Here is a 19538-nt window from a genome sequence, read left to right as displayed (position 1 = left end):
ACGGCAGGTTTCGAGCACGAGTTGCCTCCGGGACAAAAAACAATATCGATAATAGTAATAAATTTGAAGTGATCGGCTTAAAGCCCCGCTTTCGAAGACGAGAGGTGGGCAAGGCGGTTATACCCAGGCGCGGAGGGCTGTGAATGACATTAAAACCCGAGAGGGGCCCTGGCTGAAGGGCACTTGTTGAGGCGCCCCGTGCCGGGCCGGGCCGGGCCGCGCCGTGCCGCGGGGAGGAGCCCGCCGCCATCCCGCGGGCCCTGAGGGCCGGCCCCTTCCCCGCGCCGGGTGGGGTGCGGGGGGCGGAGTGGGGGAGACAGGGGCGGAGAGGGGGGGATAGGGGCGGGCGTGTGCCGCCCGATAGACACCCGCGGCCAGGTACGGGCGGAGGCACTGAGGGCCACGCTGGGCTGGGGCTGCTGGGCAGCGAGAGCCGAGCAGGAGCCGGAGCCGCCCAGAGCCCAGCACCGCTGGGTCCGTGCCGCCGCCGCCTCGCCTCATGGCCACCCGGGTGCTGAGCATGAGCGCCCGCCTGGGCGCCGTGCAGCAGCCCGAGGAGCCGGTGTTCGCGCAGCTCAAGCCCGTGCTGGGGGCCAGGGAGGCGCCCATCTTCCCCGGGGAGGACATGAAGCAGCAGCAGCAGCCGCCCCCTCAGCAGCAGCAGCACCCGGGGGGCGGCGGGGGCGGCGGCGCGACCCTGCCGGCGGAGGAGATGGTGCAGGTAGGCGAAGAGGGCTGAGGAGGAGGAGAGGAGAGAGAGAGAGAGAAGGAGAGGAGAGGAGAGGGTGCCGTCCGGGGGTGCCGTCCGTCGGACGGGTCGGGGGGAGCCGGCAGTGTTGGGAGCCGCCGGTGCTGCGCCGGGTGGGGTCGCGTTGGGGTGGGGGGCAGGCACCGGGGGGCTCCGTGCCCGCCCCAGAACCCGACGGGGAGCGGGTCGGCTGCTGGGGGGGCCGCAGGCTGGGGGCTCGGCTTCAAAGCGAGCTGCCCCCGGCTTGTAAACAGGGGGGGGGGGGGGGGGGGGGGGGAACAACCCAAAAACTAAAAAAAATAAAAAAGCTGCCTGGCGTGTTAGGGCAGCCCCGGATCAAAGCGCCGGGCCGGTGTGTTTGTTTTGTTTTCTGGTGGTCTGCCTTTGAAGGAAGGGCTCGAAAGCCGCTCTGGGGCAGGGGTTGCTGCCTGGCAGCTGCTTTCTCTTTTCGGGTGCTAAACGGATCTGGAATGAGCGCCGTCTTCTTGACAGGGCGAGGGGGAATGTAGCATTTGCCCACTGGAGAGTGCACGATAAATGTTTTGCCGATGACTGTACCAGGCATGCATCAGGCGCTCGCCACCCACGGATTCCCTCGCACCACTACACCAAGGGAGCGATCCCTAGTAATTAAAGAGCTCTCCCGGCACCGAGGCATGAATAGGGACGTGTTGAGCACGCTGTTAACCAATTACATGCCGTGCAGATTTATTTTTTTGATTTTTAACGTAGTCCCCGGGACGCTTCGCACGAGGGGTACGCTGGCGTAGTCAGCCCGCCTTCCTTTTATTCGGTGTTATTTATATCTTTACGCTCCGTGTTCCTCATCAAACGCCCTTCTTCCAAGCACGAGAAATCCTGGAAGCGCAGGAATCGAATGCGTATAAACATCGTTTGAAGCGCTCGGGTAGCCAGCCGAGGATGTGGCTTTTTAAAGTTTGCATTTCAAAGCGGCGCAGGCGAAGCAGATCGGCAGCAGCCTTGTTAAACAGTGAATTCCCGAGCGCCAGATCTGTAGATTAGACACGGAGCCTGTCATTCCTCTGTGTAGTGCTGTCTTGTAGACATAAAAGATGAAAAGTTTGTCGTACGCCCAGGCATCGGATCAGTCTCAGTGCTTGCTCTGCGTGCCGGCACTTTACCTTCCCGGTCTTGATGATGTTGATTAACCTCCCGGTTATAAAAGGCAGCTTTTTATTTAAAACTTCCTCCGTATTTAACTCGGGGTTGGCTAAGGAGCATTGTTTTTTATTTTTGAAGTCTCACATGACGTGTGTGCCATCTTGTTTCTCAGTGGGTAACAAGTCATGGGGGTTATCCTACATTTTCTTTTTGCAGACGAGATGTGAAATGGAGAAATACCTGGCGCCTCAGCTTCCACCCGTCCCAGTCATCCCCGAACATAAAAAGTACAGACGAGACAGTGCCTCAGTTGTAGACCAGTTCTTCACTGACAGTGAAGGGTTGCCTTACAGCATCAACATGAACGTCTTCCTCCCTGACATTAGTCACCTGAGAACTGGCCTGTACAAATCCCAGCGACCCTGCGTAACCCACATCAAGACCGAACCCGTCACCATCTTCAGCCACCAGAGTGAAACTACTGCCCCAGCCCCTGCCCCTACTCAGGCCCTTCCCGAGTTTACCAGCATCTTCAGCTCTCACCAAACTCCCGACGTGAACAACATTTTCATCAAGCAGGAGCTTCCAACTCCAGACGTTCATCTCTCCGTCACGCCCCAGCAAGGCCAGTTGTATCAGCTCTTGAGCTCGCCGGATCTAGATATGCCCACCACGACTCCTCAGGCAGCCGTCATGGACTCCCTTAGCAATGTTTCCATGCCGTCAGCCATGGCAGGCCTTAACACCCTTTCCTCGGCGGTTCCACAGACTGCAATGAAACAGTTCCAGGGTATTCCCCCCTGCACCTACTCCATGCCAAACCAGTTTCTTCAGCAGCAGGCCACTTACTTCCCCCCTTCGCCCCCAAGCTCAGAGCCTGGGAGTCCAGACAGACAAGCAGAGATGCTACAGAATTTAACCCCTCCTCCGTCATATGCCGCAACTATAGCTTCCAAGCTGGCAATTCACAACCCGAATTTGCCAGCAACTCTGCCAATAACTCCCCAGAACATCCAGCCAGTCAGATACAACAGAAGAAGTAACCCAGATTTGGAGAAAAGACGCATTCACTACTGTGACTATCCTGGTAAGCAATGTGTTCCAGAAAATTGAGCTCTTGTGATAAGAAAATGTGATTAATCAGTCTTTTCTTTCAGCTGTAGTATGCTTAGAGAAACAAATAATTTCTCATTAAAATATATTTTTTTCTTCAGCATCTTATTTTGCGCGGTGTGTATTTACATTCTTTAAATAATGCACATCATTTTCTTTGTGTCATTTGTTACCCTCTTAAACTCCTGAGCTCACTTTCCTGTGTTATAAAAGTTGTATTCCATTAAAAAGAAACAAACAAAAAAAAAAAACCACTTCTCTAATTAAAGTCAGCGTGGCTGTCCAGCTCATGCTCTTGGCTCTCCGGCTCCTGTGATGGAGCAGAAGCTCAGCTTGAATCTGACGCTGAAAGACTCGCTTCAGTTCCTGGCAGCCGAGGCTATGGCTGTATCTCCCCTGGTACAAATAGGGAGTTCAGCTGCCTAGATAAATCCATTAAAGCTACCTTTGAAAATTGTCTACAGATAAATTCCCTTCGAGCCTATCCTTCTATTATATTGCACTGGAAGAGGAATCTGACTCTACAACCCTTTCCTTCGAGTAATACGTGGTGCCAGATACAGGACGCTGACGCTGCTCTGCGCACACCTAGAAATTGCAGCTCTTGGTTCTCTCTCCCTTTACAAATACTACTCACAGTGGTGTATTGCCTGATCGGTGTGCAGCATGATAACTGCATAATGGAAAAGTGATGTAGAGTCCTGGGTAACAACAACACAGAGTGGCTTGAGTAAATTCTTTAGGAAATTTAAGAAAAAAAAGTCTGTCTCTGAGTTGTTAATTTATGTAGCAGGTGTTACTATACGTAGATTGTTCTACACTACATTAGAAGGTATTAAGTCTACCAGAAACATATTTTTTTTTTTTCTATGTAAGGCAATGTCTCCTAGGAGCTTTCTATATTAAATTATACTTCTAAATGATTATGGTGCCAGAAGGTAATAAACTTAAATGTTTCCAGATAGTACCTCAGCACTGCATGAGGAAGTTTAAACGTAATGTGGAGCGTTCCTATTCTCCCTACTGAAACATTTCTTTTCCATCTTATTTTATTTTGTTTTAGGCTGCACGAAAGTTTATACAAAGTCTTCTCACTTAAAAGCGCACCTGAGAACTCACACGGGTATGTACTCGCTCTCTCGCTGTGTCTTGCTCATTAATGGGTTATACATCTTTTGTAAAGGCAGAAGCGTTTGATCTGCCATCTTCTCCCTGTTTTCTGTAAAGTGGTATGAGATCAGGCTGGCAGTTAAGAAAAGTTTCAGGTTTGGTCAGTAAGAATTCTTTTTGTTCTTAATGCAGTTTTGTTGAACCTTTTACAATACGAAACTCAAATCAGTTAAGAATAAAACAGATGGAAATACTGCTTTTCAAAAAATAGGACTTGTTTCCTGTGAATAATGAATTCAGCATAGTAATGCTCTAATTTTAAAGATTTATCTAAATAAATAGAATTTTCTATTCTGAGCTTTATCTTTGACCTGTTAGAATTACTTAATTTTTTTCAGAAAGGTCATGAAAATTCGCCAGGTAGTTCCATTTAAATAGTCCTTAGCATTAAGTGTTTTTTTTTTTTTTTTAAGACAAATCATTCTACATTAAAAAGCACAGAGACTTCATTTCAGTTTTTTGTTGGTGAAAGACATTAAAATGGAGGAAATGAAAATGAAAACTGTGTGTAACATTTGTGTTTGTACCTTGATCAAGTTCTGCCTGCAGCTACAGACAGTCCCAGTTCGTGGGCCTGCACCGAGCCAAGCTCTGGACAAAGCTTTGCTTATCCACGCACACACAAGCCATGCCTTCAAAGGACAGTTATTTGAAGGCAAAACTTCACAGGGTCTGCTCTTGAGAGTGGACTCCTGTAGACAGAAGGCATGACGAGAAAGGGAGGTAGGGGGAGAAATACCTAGCTTCCCAACAGCACGTTTGAAGCTATTAGGACAGTTCTTTGCTGGGATCTTAATACAAAACTGGTCATGCTAAATCTTTACAGTAAAAAGACAATTGCTTTTTTTTTTGTTTTTCTCCGTAGAAATAAAATGAGAGGGCTACTGCTCTTGTTTTTAAAATGGAGTGTGAATGCAAGCTCTTATGTGTAAACATCAATCCAAAGCAAAACAGGAGTCACAGTTCAAGCAATTCGCTTAGTGAAGCAGGCTGTCAACACTGTGGTTGTGCCGTTCAAGTAATGGGATTTCACCTAAGTTTAACCCAAAAGTCAACAGAACAGAACACGAGCTATGATCTAACAAAATATTTCAGTATCTCTGGAAACAAGGCTGTGTATTCAGCAGCTGCTCTGAATGTATTGTTAGATTATTGTAGAGAAATTGAGCATCTCCAGGCTAAATGTTACTATGGAAAATTTGTTTTGATAAATCAAAGAGTTATCTGTGGTGCAATCACAGTAAAAAGTTAAAAGCAACTGTACAAGGATTATTGCTGAACTGTAGTAATAGACTAAACAAGAACACACATTTTGATACATATAAATTCACTCATTGCCAGCTAGCTTAATAAAGATATTTTGTGAGGCTATAAACGTGAATAATGCCAGAGAGTGCAATACTACTACTCTTTGATAAATAATCTGTAAGTGTGTGTCCGTGCACTTACGCATTTCAGCCAGCAATTGAATCTTGGTTTTAAATATGTCACTTGCTTTATACAATAACTAGGTAGAAGATAAAAATGAAGTTCTACTCTAAAAATGAGCATTACTTAGGCTTCGTTTGAAATGTACACTTTCCCTTTTTAAAATAAATCTGTATTTTTTGTACTTTCAGTAATGACTAGGTTTTAAAAGCTAATGTTTGTGTGCATAGAAGTATGTGTACATCATTAATATACATTGCTTAGGGTCACTAATGTTTATTGTTACCTTCACTTTTTTTTTTTAACCTATAGATGTTTGACCTTAGAAATGTGGATTAATGTGCAAAGGTCAGAGAAGCTGATGTATTCATGAAAACAAGAATGTTGTTTTAGATAAAAATCTAGTGAATTTAGGCAAGCCTGGAATACAAAGGGTCTTCTGGGGAGGTGAATGAAGGGATAAACTGTCTAAAGTGTTAACATGCAAGAATGCGAGTCCATATCCTGTTACCTGCATTATTTCAGAGTTTGGATTAGTTTAACTCTCTTGAATATTCATTTAATACTTGAAGATTTCCAGTACAGATTCTAATCTCTCTCATAACATTCGTCTGAAATGTGTCGATTAACGAGCAGGATCTCTGATGCACCCGAAACCACGTAAATCAATTAACTGAACGTTAACTAACGAGAGTGGACGCAATCTCAGGGCAACTGAGTTACGCTGGGGGCCCAGCTCCCTCAGGATTTCAGGGGAATCTCCCTACTGACCTCAGAGGAGAGGGACTTGATACCGAGGACTGAATTTGAGGGTGTGTTTCTGTGTGCATACAGTCCATTTTCTGTGCACCCCATCCCCCAGAACTATGAGTTCATACGGTGTTTATTGAGCTTTGATTTTAATTTATTATTTTTAAGACTTGTGAAGCTTTTACCTTCAAAGTCTGAAGTAATTGTCACGTAATCCATTTTAATAAAGTTGTGTGTGATATTCTTTCAAATCCCTTCAGGGATAGCAGACCTGTTTATCTGGCTAAACCCGTTCTTTAGTAATCATGGACCACTGAAGTTGTTTTCTCCTTATTCTTAGTTTCTTAACAATACCTTTTAAAATTGGCTGCAGTCTCTCTCTCATCCCAACCAGTCCCCGCCCTTCTCAGCAATCTGTCATCTTAAAATAAAAGAGCCTGCAGCAAAGTTTGTCTGCCATTAAAAGTCAAGACAGACCTTATGGTTTTCCTTTTGTATTGGAAAATCTCAGCCTTTTCACAGTATTTATTTAGCAGTCTTTCTGTTCTGAATGGCTTTCACTGAGTCTAATAGATGTTCTTTGAGAACAAACTTAAGGAAAATGTTATTTTTGGTAGGTGGAATGCAGGCTATAGTCTTTCTTAGAATTCAAATATGAACATGTCAGACTTCTGTGTTTAAATAAAACTGGAGGAAGCGCACAAGAGGAAAATCCTGTACTTTTTTTCTTAGGTGTTTACCTTGCAGTGAGTCAGATGGTATAAACTGGTATAGTTCTTATCTAATTAAATTACACTGGACTCTGTATTCACGCTTTCGCTGTTGATTTGGAATCCAATATTCACGTAAACAACTAAGCAAGGTTAATGTTCCAGTTGCTGAAGCAGGCATACATTTTTTTTCCTTCCTTTAGATAATGCTTTAGCATTTGTAAATTGCAAAGTAAATTTTGGTTGTTGGTAAACTGGTAACCCAAAACATGGAACATAAGCAAATATTCAGCTGCTGCAAAGATAACGCAACATAGTGCGTCCATCTCTGTGCAGTTCTGGAGCAGATGTCCAGTTTGAATAGCTTAAATACTTCAGCGTGCTATCTTAACTCGGTATTAGTTATTCCTGAAATGGGCAGAGTGATATTCAGTGTGCTGAAGTACCTGTTGGAGCATCTGTCAAAATAGATTGGATTTTTTTTTTTTGACATCTTGAAGCAGGGATTTTCTTCTAAAATGGTTTTACCTGTTAGTCATGGAACGAGTTTAGTTTCATAACTTGTATTGTGCAACTAGTGTGTATAATGTGGGGGGGTGTTAGGCATTTATTGCAGGCTGTCCAGCATGAAAACTACCTTAGGGCACGGGCATAACAGCTCTGTGTCCAACTAGAAAAACGTGCCAAATGTCAGTGCAAAGCAGTTCACTGCCTGTTGCACATAAACATCATTAGATATCTTCTGTGATGTCTGAGTAGACACACATATATATATATCAAACTATCCTTTAGAAACAGCGGTCCTGTAACTTTGCCTGTTGCATTTCTTTATGTGTAAAAATTTGGGATTCTTGAAGTTGAGCCTTTGATATGCAGGCACCTGGAATGCCCTACTTGTACCCTACCTGTGATACTCCAGCAGAGCTGCTGGCTCTAGGGTGCTTTTTATTATTTCTGTGAACAGCTGCGCTCTTGAGAATTGTGTATGTTTTTTAGAGGAAAATCTGTCATTGTTTTGAACACATCAAGGCGCACACATCGAGGACATTTTCCAGCTGCATGTTGGTTTTCCGTATACAGAGTCTTTGTACAGGCATGTTCTCTGATCACATGGTGGGTTTGCCATTAATAGTTTCTAACATTAACTGCAGAACTATTTCATCTCTATCTATAGATCTAGTTTGTATTTGGTGATGGGAAGTGGAAGCCGAGAGAACTCCAGAGAAATGGCATTTCTCTAAATGAGGTGCACTCGAAATACTTCCACTGTCCCTAGTTACTTCGAATGTTACATAGGCATGGGACAGCTGCTATCTTGTGCAGTTCCTCAAGGTGTTAAACGTTTCATTTTAATTTAGATCTCTGCCTCAATCGATCCAGAATTAGCCTGTGATGGTACACCAGAATTAGAACCAGTTGTGTGCAGTAGACCTCAGCAGTCCTCAGGACTTTGTGCTCTGAATTTGCCATAGCTGTACATGTATGCGTGTTAATGGTGGCACCGTATGGCATTGCCAGGCATTCAGGATGCCTGTTCTTTGGAAGGAGAGACGAGCAGTATTGGACTCCTACTGGAAATAAAGCACCTCACAAAACCACGTATTGACTCAAATCATCCTGAGAATTAAACGAAGGATTTCGTTTGGGTTGTACGAGTGGAAAACTGAAGCTCCACAAGGCTCTGCCTCGCTCATGGTAGCGGCTTTCTGTGTCTGTAGCAACACTTTATCTTGGAAAAATCTTTTGGATCATGAAAATAACCATTAAGTAATATTTCCATGCAGATTCTGTTTCTTTAAACCGTTGAATGAGTCAGTTGTACAGATTATGCTTTAAGGAGATGTCAGTAAATGCCGTCATTGGTAGAGAGAATAAGGAAAAATGGAGGAGAGTTAAATAAAATTGTTGACAAAGTGCATTAAAGTGCAGTGTTGCTAGACACTACTGGAGAATATGTTGGTATCTTTTATTTATGAATTCTGCTAAATCCATTAGTTGCCTGTGTGAGAAATGGAAGTACATTATTTTCCTCTGCAAACCACAGTTTAAGGGAAAATAATGCATTTTTCAAACACTTTGTGGATGATTGCAGACCTTTGGATTAATTGATTCAGTTCTTTATCTGTAGTCATAACCTAAACGAGACATGTTTGAATGCGTTGCTCTTTTCTGGGTGAAGTCTTAGAAATATAAGGCTAAGTTTTAATTAAATATTACCGGTCATTCACGTCAGTGTCTGGCACTCAATTTTTAGGATGCAGGGATGAAATTCCAAGGTGTCAGGTGAGTGATACTCCTGCTAGACTTGAGATACTTAAAAGAAAAGCCTAGCATTTTCCTTTTGATTAAAAGCCTAGAAAGTCTCTCTGAGCATGAAAGCTTAAAGCAAAAACAACAAAAAAACAGTGTTGTTTCTGTCAATTGCTCCCTGAGAGGATTAAACTTCAGTTCCAGGATATTTGATTCCTGATAAGGAAACTGTTGACCTAAGAGACCGGATTTAAATATAGTTCATTTTGAGACCGCCCTACATACACTAATATAGTCCCAAGATTCACAGCAATTGCCAGTGATTAAAACTTTCCATTATTTGATTAGACATTCCTTATTGTAATTAATTTCTGAGCTTGACTTGGACAATTGATCCCTGGTTCCACAGAAAGTGTTGCGAGTGGTGTTGTTTGTTGTTTGTTAGATGACCTGCACCTCCCATCGGTGAAAGATTAGAAACATGTAAGTAATGTCCTAGTTTAGTCTGAGTATCTTGGTAGCAGCATTCCTGTCCTGTCAGGCTGCATTATTTATATTCGGTGATCTCTAACAACTCTGATTAAGGACATATTAAAACCTTTGATTTTGGCAAGTGTACAGCGCTTCGCTTTGAATTAAAATAGCTTTAATGTATTGCTTTCAGTTTTTTTTGTGTGTGCATACAGTAGATGGAAATCTGGAAGTCTACAGTACATGTTTAATGAATTCCATTTTAAGAGCACCTCTTATCTGACTACACAAGAGCCAGTGTTATTGGTATGAGAGCTAAAGAGCTGTTCTTGCACCACAGGCGTGGATGAGGAAATGTGTTCTTCAGCACAGAACTTGTAGACACGGCCATGCACCCCAGATGGCATGGATTTCTTATAAACCTACTTAGAAAAAATTCCTTTCCTCTTTGTTTGCATATCTCCTTGTGGAGAGACCACCTCTGTTAAGACAGAATGTTATGCCAGAAAGAAAATAAACCGTTTCACAGGCCCGTCAAGATTCCCCAGTAATCCTTGAACTGCGTAAGACAACACTTAGCAAAACAAGAGTGCTTCGGGCGTTGGTGGGAGCTCTGAGAAAGATACTGCCCTTACATAGCTGTAGTCAGAAATGGAATGATGCATAAGGTTTTTTGACTGTCCTGTGTGCTTACCAAACAGTTACCTTTTCTCCTGTTCATGCTTTTGTTGGAAAGATCAAATGCTACTTGATTTATCAGCGATGGGGCTTACCAAAGGGAACTCTGTTACGGGATTCCTTAAAATCCTGTTTTGTTGTGAAATAGTACTTAATGGTCACCTATTAGCCCTTACTGTAGTAGGCACAGGCTTTTATCACATTTTTAAATGTGCAGCATATGTTATGCATTCATATCACTGGGGGACTGGATGTTTCAAGGACTACATTTATTTCATCACTCACAAAATAAGCTGGATTTCCTTCAACCTCTTTGTGTGCCGTCAGCCTTCTAATCCCTCTCCGTCTTGGACAACACAGAGAATTTCGATGCACTAAAGAGCTTTTAAGCAGCTGAGGGATTTTTTTTTTTTTATTTCATCTTTCTGTTCTTTCTCTGGAAAAAAAAAGCCTTAAATGAAGGTAAAAATCTGCTTTTAACAACGACTACAATGCATAGTCAATGACAGAAGGAAGGTCCATCTTTAGGTGAACTTTCAGAGCTAAAAACTTCGAATGAGAGCAGAAGGGTACCCAAGCAACTGTTTTTGATTCCAGTCAGCTGTAAGAGACAAGAGTTTAAAACTGGGATGCCGTAACCTAGAGGAGAGCTATTTCAGGCAAGCTAAAACAGAGGGAAAACACTACATTTGTTCCTAGTTCTTCTGAGAATTTGATTGTAATATGTCAGGGAACTATAAGAAAACTGATTCTGAGATGTGAAAAAATTTAAAAGCAAATGTGTCAGAAAACTTGGGGGCCAGATAAATCTCTCATAGCCTGTTTTAAAACCAGACACGATATAGGTACCTACAGGTACAATCACTACGGTGCAGAAACTTCTGCTTTTCCTCCCACCTTCTTATCACACCTGGTCGCACGTGTTTCAAGGCTAGCGCTTGGCACCATGGAAGTAATTTGAGTGGAGCAGAGTGTTTTGTGGTACCGATGGGTTTGAGTCTTGCCCTAAAGCTAGGCCAGCCGCTGTTTGGGCTGGGATTACGTGTTGTCTGGGCTTTCTGGGGCTGGCTTTCTGCTATTGGACACGTCCGTCTTCTCACTCCTGAGGAGGCAGATGCCAGACAGCGATATGGCACGGAGAGAGCCGAAACGTGTTGTCTTTGTCAGTGACTCATGAAGGCGATGTGTGCCTCCTCACAGAACTTCAAAGGGGTCTCTTCCCCACCCCCTTCTCCACCACCAGGTGAAAACGCTTTCCTACAGAACAAGAACGGGCATTTCGTCTTCTAGCAAGCTTACTCACGTCGACTGTGTCTTCTGTTCTCTGTCATGTCCAGCAGCAGCCTTGAAATGTGGGACCTTGGGTGAAATTGTCCCTTTTTAAGTCGCTGGAGTCATCATGCCTGCTCTGTCAGATGTGTGGAGGCTGCTGGCACTCCCTTGCATTTCCATTTGACAGAGGCCTGTATACTTCGCCCGTAGTTGCAAACACTTAGGTGGGTCTCAAACGCTCTTTAAAGCATGTAGCATTAGGTAGCTTGCACATGATAAACACAAGTAACATAAAAATGACGGAAAACTGGGAGAAGGGATCATTTTATACTCTTACGAGCCTGTAATCAGATGTTGTGTTTTTGCAGTTTGAAAGCTGTGCTGCTTTTTCTTTCTCAAAGAAGCTCATAGCTCTGACAGAAAATAAGAGACATTGCAGGTTTTGGTGGGTGTAATACCTGTATTTGGGTTTCTGCATACCAGTGCAGTTGACTTAACTTTAGGTTTGAAAATCTGGCCCGTAATGTTTGCAGCTTTATATTTAAGGAAAGCAATTCTAGTAGTGAATTACAAAAATAAAGTCGCACAAGTCTTTTCTTGGGTGAGGTGAGGAAGCTTACTTTTTTGTTCATGGAGAAATTCATCGCTAGTGGAGGTTTTCAGTGACTCTTTTCCAAACAGCATCTTAAATAGAAACATTTTCTAGAACAAGGTCAACGTGGTAAAGAGAGTTTTCTGAATGACCATACTCCACCCCGTGGGTGGCACTGTACCTTACCCGCGTGAGTATGGGAATAACCGTCACTGCCAGTAGATAGAATTAATATTAGGAAAGTACTTGGTGTATTTTTAAACTACTGTGTCGCATGAAGATAAATTAAAAGGAGAAGAGCCAGCACTGTGACTCACCGGTCCAGATAATGCTTTTGAGGTATCAGCGTGAATCCCAAACCTTGGGATCTACCTTGGGGTTGTTTGTGTGTCGAAGTGGCCAGTATAGTCAGCATGTTTTATGTAGATATCCAGACATCTTTTTGACATCTTGCAATCCTAAAGCATTGTGTGTGTGTATGTGTACATATATATATATGTATATATATATTTGGCAGACAAACACATTGCAAGAAAAATAGTCTTCTTTCAGGTTAAACTCCCTTATCTCTTGTTAGGTGCTTTCTGTAAAAGACCTTCCAAACTAAACATTAGTACTTAAAATTTCTATGCTCGAGTACAAGCCTGGTTCTCATGCTCTACAAATTTATTTTTAAAACTGTAGAATGGATGCCTATTAACAGTTCAAGAACTTAAAATACATTTTGGGATGCATAAGCCTAGCAAAATATTTTAAATCAGTGATACTGGAAGGAGGTTATGCAAAAATCCAATTAAACTTATGAAATCCCTATCCTGTTGAAGTATAATTTAAAGGAAAGCAGTTCTGTTTCCCAGAAGTGCTGTGTATAATATTTCTGGCTTGGGAAGAAAGGGCTGGAGTGTGCTATTTGGCTGGAAATCGGTACCAGCTTCCTCCATGGTGTTTTAGTTGAACAGTGTTGACATTCTAACAAATCCCGTGGAAGCTCCCCTGAAGTGGAGGAGTTAGCTGTTTTCTTGCTTTTACAGTGAAATATCTGTTTGATACAGTGATCATGTTCCAGTAACTGAGCTATACTGCGTTCGTATTTGATGACCAATGGCATTCTTGGTTTAACACCCTATAGAAGTCCTAAATTGCTGGAGGAAAACCAAATATTTCTGAAACTTTGCAGCTACTGTATTTCACACAATCATTAAAGTAAACAAATCTTACATTACTATGTAGCCAATGAAAATACTGGATAAAAGGTTCAGTGTCCCTTGTTGTGTATACCTGTGTTATTTGTTTGTTGTTGTTTTTTTAAAATAAATCCTCAAGCCCGGATTGCTCAGTGCTTTAAAGTCAGTGTAGCAAAGCAGTAGGATCACTTCAGAAAATGTAACGTGAGGCTTTTTTTTTTTTTTTTCCCTTGCCACAAGAACTTAAACCAAATTCTTATTTCTGCTAAACGACAAAAAGCATGTGTATAGACCAGGAGAGAGAAAATGCTACCAGCTAGTTGTTCTTTAAAGGAGTGAAAATAATCTCCACCTTCTTTTTCTTGCTCCCCTTCCTCCTTGCCCAAAAGGAAAACATTTGAAATTGATTCAGTTCTTAAATAGAACTTTCCAACGGAAACTAGCATTACAAACATAGATATTCAGTATTTTACCCCTAGGATTTATTCAAAATAATCTGGGCCTCTATATTGGCGCTAAAAATACATTTTCCAGTTCTCACTGGTAGCCAAAGCAGGGGTTAAAAGCAGCATTCTGGCTTTAATTTCCAGTACATAAAAGTAACACTGTTAAAACAATCTGTGCGAGGCACCAGCTTGTTCCCCTCCCTGCATCCCCTGAACACTGTTCAGTTCAGCTCAGGTCTGCAGAAGGCAGCAGGGCTTTTCTGCACGTGCCGCTGCCCCACCACCTGGCTTTTCCCCTGAGCTTCCAGGAGCTCTTCGTGGCCGTGGCAGCGTTACAAGGTGAGGTGACTGCTGTGGTGAGGTAAGCTGAGCAGGTTTCTAGATATATCCCGGGGAACCTGGGTCCCCTGGAGTTTGGTGGGGGTCTTGCCATTGAATTCATCGTCGACTGGGAGCCTGTCGTGTCCAGCAAGCCACACCGTTCACCGCAGTCCTGGCTTCTGGTGGTTCGTATGCCAGGAGTCTTCGCACCACTTGTGTTGTCACAAATGAGTCAGAATGGGAGGTCAGAGGTTTTGTTTGGTTTTAGAGTCAGGTACTACCTGTACAGGACAATTCTGAGACTGCTTATTCAGTGCAACACAGTGCAGCACTCTGTGCGTTTCTACATGCTTCACACCTCCTCAACACCAAGCTTAGAAACCATGGGTTTAGTCTCCTGGTCTCCGTTTCATCCATTTTATTCCAGGCAGTCCTGGTCTGTTGCATGATAAGTGCCATCTTCCTGTCTTCTTGAACCATTGCTCTCATTGCCAATTCTGAAAATTGGTAAACACTTCGGGAGCATACAGAGACCCATCTGTTGATATGCTCTCTCTGGGCAGTTAGAGTTCGGGGGGGGGGGGCGGTGGGATCACAAGCCTGGGCAGTTACAACTGACAATTATGGCAGTTTTAAGTGAAAGTATTTATTAAAGATTGTCCAGAAGCTCTTACAGAGTCATCTTAATGAGACTACCCTGGATTTAGGTTAAAAAAGAATAATTCTAAACCAGATAGAAACATTTGATTAGGAGAGCTTAAAGCCAATATGGAGGAAGAGGGGAAAGAAAGGAGAAAAGGAAATACACTGGTTTTGGGTTAAGGTGCTTCAAATGCAAAATTAACACTTTGGTGCAACTCCTGTGTGTTTTAACACACACACAAAAAAAAACATTCACAGAAGATCGCTCTAGCATTATTCCTGTGGATCAGCAGTGTAGACTTTTACAGACCTCCATGTGAATTATAGCAAGACCCAATTTAAATAAGGGAAGGATGACATATATACTGCAAAAGACCCTGCACCGAATAGAGACCTTTTCTGTCACTCTGCCATGAAGACCAAATGCATTATCTCAGCTGACTTCTCTAATGTTAGAAAAGCTTTATGCACTGTGTTTGAATGAGATGTGTATTTTAACCCGCAGTCTACGCTGCATGGAACAAATACAAATATCCTATACTCCAGTCTTTGGTTGGTATCAGGCAGGGTAAATTCAACCATGACAGAAATTTATAAGAAATTGTGGTCTGATTTACCATCCATCAAATAATTTTGAACTCTGGGAGGTGATTTCAGGCCCCAGATTTGGTGTTTTCTTAAGGTTTGATATTGTTTCTTTGTGATTTCAATAAATCATGGTTGCCGTTTGTGCAAAGAGGAGGCTGTTTGTTTGTTTGGTTAGTTTTTCTTTTAGAGGTCTCGTTCTAGTTGTGATCATTCTGCAAGTATGAAGGTACTTCCCCATGGTGAGCAAACAGATGACTTTACAGCTATTAGTAGATGGAAAGTTACTTAGTTGATCAGAAGAAGCAGTATAAACTCACAGACAAAACCAGTTCCATAATTTCATTTAAATTAAAATTGAGAGACTCTGAAGTGCTGTTCTAAAGTTTCTCAAATGGTGTTTTCTGCAGAACAAACAGTTGAAATGCAGGATAGTGGCTTGTTTTTTTCTGCATGCTAACGTGATGGTAAAACAGGGAATAGTATGAGTCACTCCACAATGCTATAGGATTGCAACTGCGAGGGTAAAGGTCTGAGACCAAATGGAGAGGGAGAAGGTCTGTAAGCCATATTGGAAAGCATTTTTTTGAAAGCCCAGCCTTGGTCTGATTCTGCTTCAGATGAAGCTACTGCCAAGTGCTCGCATAAACTCAGTTTTCTTTCTCTCTTTGCCAAATGGATCAAATGAATATAAAGGATATGGATAGCAATTGACTGTGCGAACTGAAAGGTGTTTTTGTCAACCAGTGTCGACCAATAGCCTATAAATAGGTAATCTTAGGCTCTTTATTTATACGAAGCTTACTTGTATGGTGACATCATGTCCATACCAGCTCCTGAGCAGGTGTATGTCCACATGTAAAGTTCTCTTTTCACATAGAAGTCATCTTGACTTCGTTGCTTCGTGTTTCTTCCATTTCAACAAACAAGTCCATAAATTATAGAGGTGCTTCAAGTACCCTGTTTATAGCTTTAAAATGGATGAATGCAAGTGTTTTTGGTGGTTGAACCAGTGTATTTATGTCTAGCAGGATACTTCAAAGTTGTATTCAGATTTTCTGTAACATAGCAAGATGCCATGCTCCGTCTACATCAGCATAGGCTGGCAGAAACAAGCAAGCACTTGCCATCTCTAAAATACGGCTATTTAAGCACCTGCTTGTAGACATTTAATTCTGAAAACGAGGACTTTAGCCTTTTAGATGCTTTCTTCTATATATAGCTAGCCCAAACCAGAATACCACAAGATTTTATTGCCTCGGACATTTTAGAAAATATTATCCCAGTTGTATTTGTAACACACTGTGCACCTTTGTTCACGCATTGGAAGATCTTAAACAGATCTATACACTGTAAGGAATCTTTATAGAAGTCTTTCTTCCAGTTTCAGACTGGTTTCAGCTTTTCAAAAACCTCAGTTTAACTTAATTTACAGATTTTTAAAAGGTACGAGTGTTCAATCACAAACTAGGCCTGACTGTTATGAGACTTTCCTCTCAACCCCTTCTTATAATGAGATGGATGTGAGGAAGCATATTTCTCATGTAGGGTTTTTTTAAAACCTGTGTTCCTTTCTGTATCGTAGCTGTCTCTGACTTGGATAAGTACTAAGCTTATGTTTGAAAGTTTCTGAAGTGGTGCCATTTTAATGAAGCATTAATCAGAGGTTCAAGTGCAAAATTTGCTGAAACAAACAAGAGGTTGTTAATTTGGGGCCTGCTGAGCATGCCTGTGAATAATTGGGAAGGATCAGTTCCCCCTTTGTTGTTGTTTTTCGTCTTTAAACTGAGCAGCAGTGTCGGTGAGATCTCACGCCGATTTTCTTCGGGAAACGAAGCGACAGCTGACAGTGCTCTGCCTTCTGTCTTTCCAGGTGAAAAACCGTACAAGTGCACGTGGGAAGGCTGCGACTGGAGATTCGCACGCTCAGATGAATTAACGCGCCACTACAGGAAGCACACAGGGGCAAAGCCCTTCCAGTGCGCTGTGTGCAACCGCAGCTTCTCTCGCTCCGATCACCTGGCTCTCCACATGAAGAGGCATCAGAACTGAAAGCTGGACTTGTCGCTGAGGCAGTTCTGTATCTATGCAATTTCCTATTGACTCTCGACATACAACTAAAATGAGTTTAATTTTTGAGTATGGATTATCCATTTAAAAGAAATCTCAAAGGCAACTGGAAATGTATATTTTGTATATTTATGCAGAAAAAGGGAAGACACTGTATCACAATACCGGAGTGTTCAAGTCATTTGTTTGCTCTCATGATGTATATGGCTTTAGTCAGCAGGTTTCATCTCTTTACAAGTATTATGTCTTGACACATGGCAGCATTACAGTTTTTTTTTTCTCTTGTGGTGTTTTGACCAAAGCATTGTCATTGTGACAGTGTTTAGTAAATGAATTAATGAGAGGCTACACATGAATGGACGCAGTGGAAAAGCCATGAATTGTAATCTGTCAGGTTTTTACTGGACATATTTAGTACTTGTGTTTTTTTTTTTAATGTTAAGTCGTTCTGTGGAGATAAAATACGTAGAAAAATTCATAAACAGCCATAGAACAAAACATTTTGTTCTGTATGTTGCATGTTTGCTATGACAAAGATTTTGTAAATATGCAAATCAGCTTTTTAGGTTTAATACAAAATTTTTCTAAGAATTATCTGAAAAAAAGCAGTTGTTTTACATTTGATAACACGGCACATTTACAAAAAAGTTACTTAAATACCTCTCAAAACAATACCAACTTAGCTTCATTTTTCTTAAGAGAAATGAGCAAAATGTTCAGATGTTTTGTACCTGTTAACTCAAATGGTGTGCACTGAATATTCAAAGCAGGATTTCGTTTTCAAATTGCTTAAAAGGGGGGAACATTTAGAATGAACTGTTAAGTAAATGTTGGAAGCTTAAACAGTGGGGATAGTTACAATATACATACAGAATGTTAAACCTCTTACTATAAGCTAAACTTAGTATCACTTTAAAAAGAAGGATTTAGGTTGCAATTTTCATATACAGACATGTTAAGCTGGTTCAGCACGAGTATGATCTAGTTTCATGTGGATATTGCATATAATTTATTAGAAGGTAAAGGATACAGTAATTTTATTTAAAATTACAGTGCAGTTTAGTTAATCCACTGTTGAGATGGACACACGGGAGAATTTACTGCTGACAAAAGTAGCTGAAACTCCACTGAAGTCAGTGAGGTGGTGCCCTTTTATGCTAACAATGACTTTGATCCACAGTGTTCAGCCTTGAAATAGTAAGTGAAGAGCCAAAGATGAGGTTAGACCGTGTAGGATTTGGCCAGGCAACAGGAGAAAACGAAACAAACCTAGTAAAAGTGTCTGGAGTTCACAAGCCGTAATATTAAGCTGTCAACCAAAGGGTAAAATAAACAATCAAAATACCAAAAAAGGGTCTTGCAGGAAAACCTAGCTTTGTTTAAACTGTTGTTTGTCTTTATTTATTTGTGGTATATGATAGACTCTTTTTTTTTAAGACAATTTTACATATACTTGATAAATTATAGTTTTGTTTGTTATAGTTAGAAATGTTGCTCTTAATGTAAATAGTTGACAAATGATGTAAATAATTTTGTAAGGCTTCAAATGTTTATACGTGGAAACACATGCATAAATTGGTTGCTGTTTTGCTTCTTTTGCCTCCCCCTTCCTTATTTTTGTATTGTGGTATTTCCTATGCAAATGATGGAGCAAACAGCTGTATAGTTGTAGAATGTTTTGAGAGAGAATGAAATGGTTTATATATAAAAGACTTTTTTTTTTTTGCAAAATAAAACAAAGTGCCTAATGTGCGTGTGTGTGCCCTGTGTAGCTCTTGACAATGACAGTTCTGTTTTTTCATTACAAACTGGAAATCATAGCAATATTAAGCTAATTAAGAATTCATGTTCTTTCATAGCAGGGATTGTCTCTTTGGAAAGTACCTAGTACTTCTGCATCCTGCCATGATTAAAATAATAAATGTGAAGTGGTAAGTATTAACTTCAGGGTGCTTTTCTGCCACCAGAACTTTAAAGGAAGTGTGC

At 41.7% G+C, this 19538-nt stretch overlaps 1 protein-coding gene across 1 annotated transcript; it reads left to right on the top strand.

The window, feature by feature from the left end:
- The first annotated feature begins 326 nt into the window (after positions 1 to 326).
- Positions 327 to 19304, top strand: KLF5 (KLF transcription factor 5). Its single transcript, XM_048079140.2, has 4 exons — positions 327 to 721; positions 2087 to 2957; positions 4047 to 4106; positions 17356 to 19304. Exons 1-4 carry the CDS (start codon positions 500 to 502, stop codon positions 17532 to 17534), a joined length of 1332 nt encoding a protein of 443 aa, XP_047935097.1. The 5' UTR covers positions 327 to 499; the 3' UTR covers positions 17535 to 19304.
- The last annotated feature ends 234 nt before the right edge of the window (positions 19305 to 19538 follow it).

This window comes from Anser cygnoides, chromosome 1 (genome assembly GCF_040182565.1).
Source record: "Anser cygnoides isolate HZ-2024a breed goose chromosome 1, Taihu_goose_T2T_genome, whole genome shotgun sequence".
In the NCBI taxonomy this organism is placed as follows: Eukaryota; Metazoa; Chordata; class Aves; order Anseriformes; family Anatidae; genus Anser; species Anser cygnoides.
Note: the sequence above shows the minus strand (reverse complement) of the source record. Positions and strands in the feature narration are given on the sequence as shown.

Coding starts and splice junctions, on each gene's coding strand:
- KLF5 (XM_048079140.2), top strand. CDS start 500: ATGGCCACCCGGGTGCTGAGCATGAGCGCCCGCCTGGGCGCCGTGCAG. Junction 722..2,086: donor CGGCGGAGGAGATGGTGCAG/GTAGGCGAAGAG, acceptor TTCTTTTTGCAG/ACGAGATGTGAAATGGAGAA. Junction 2,958..4,046: donor TCACTACTGTGACTATCCTG/GTAAGCAATGTG, acceptor ATTTTGTTTTAG/GCTGCACGAAAGTTTATACA.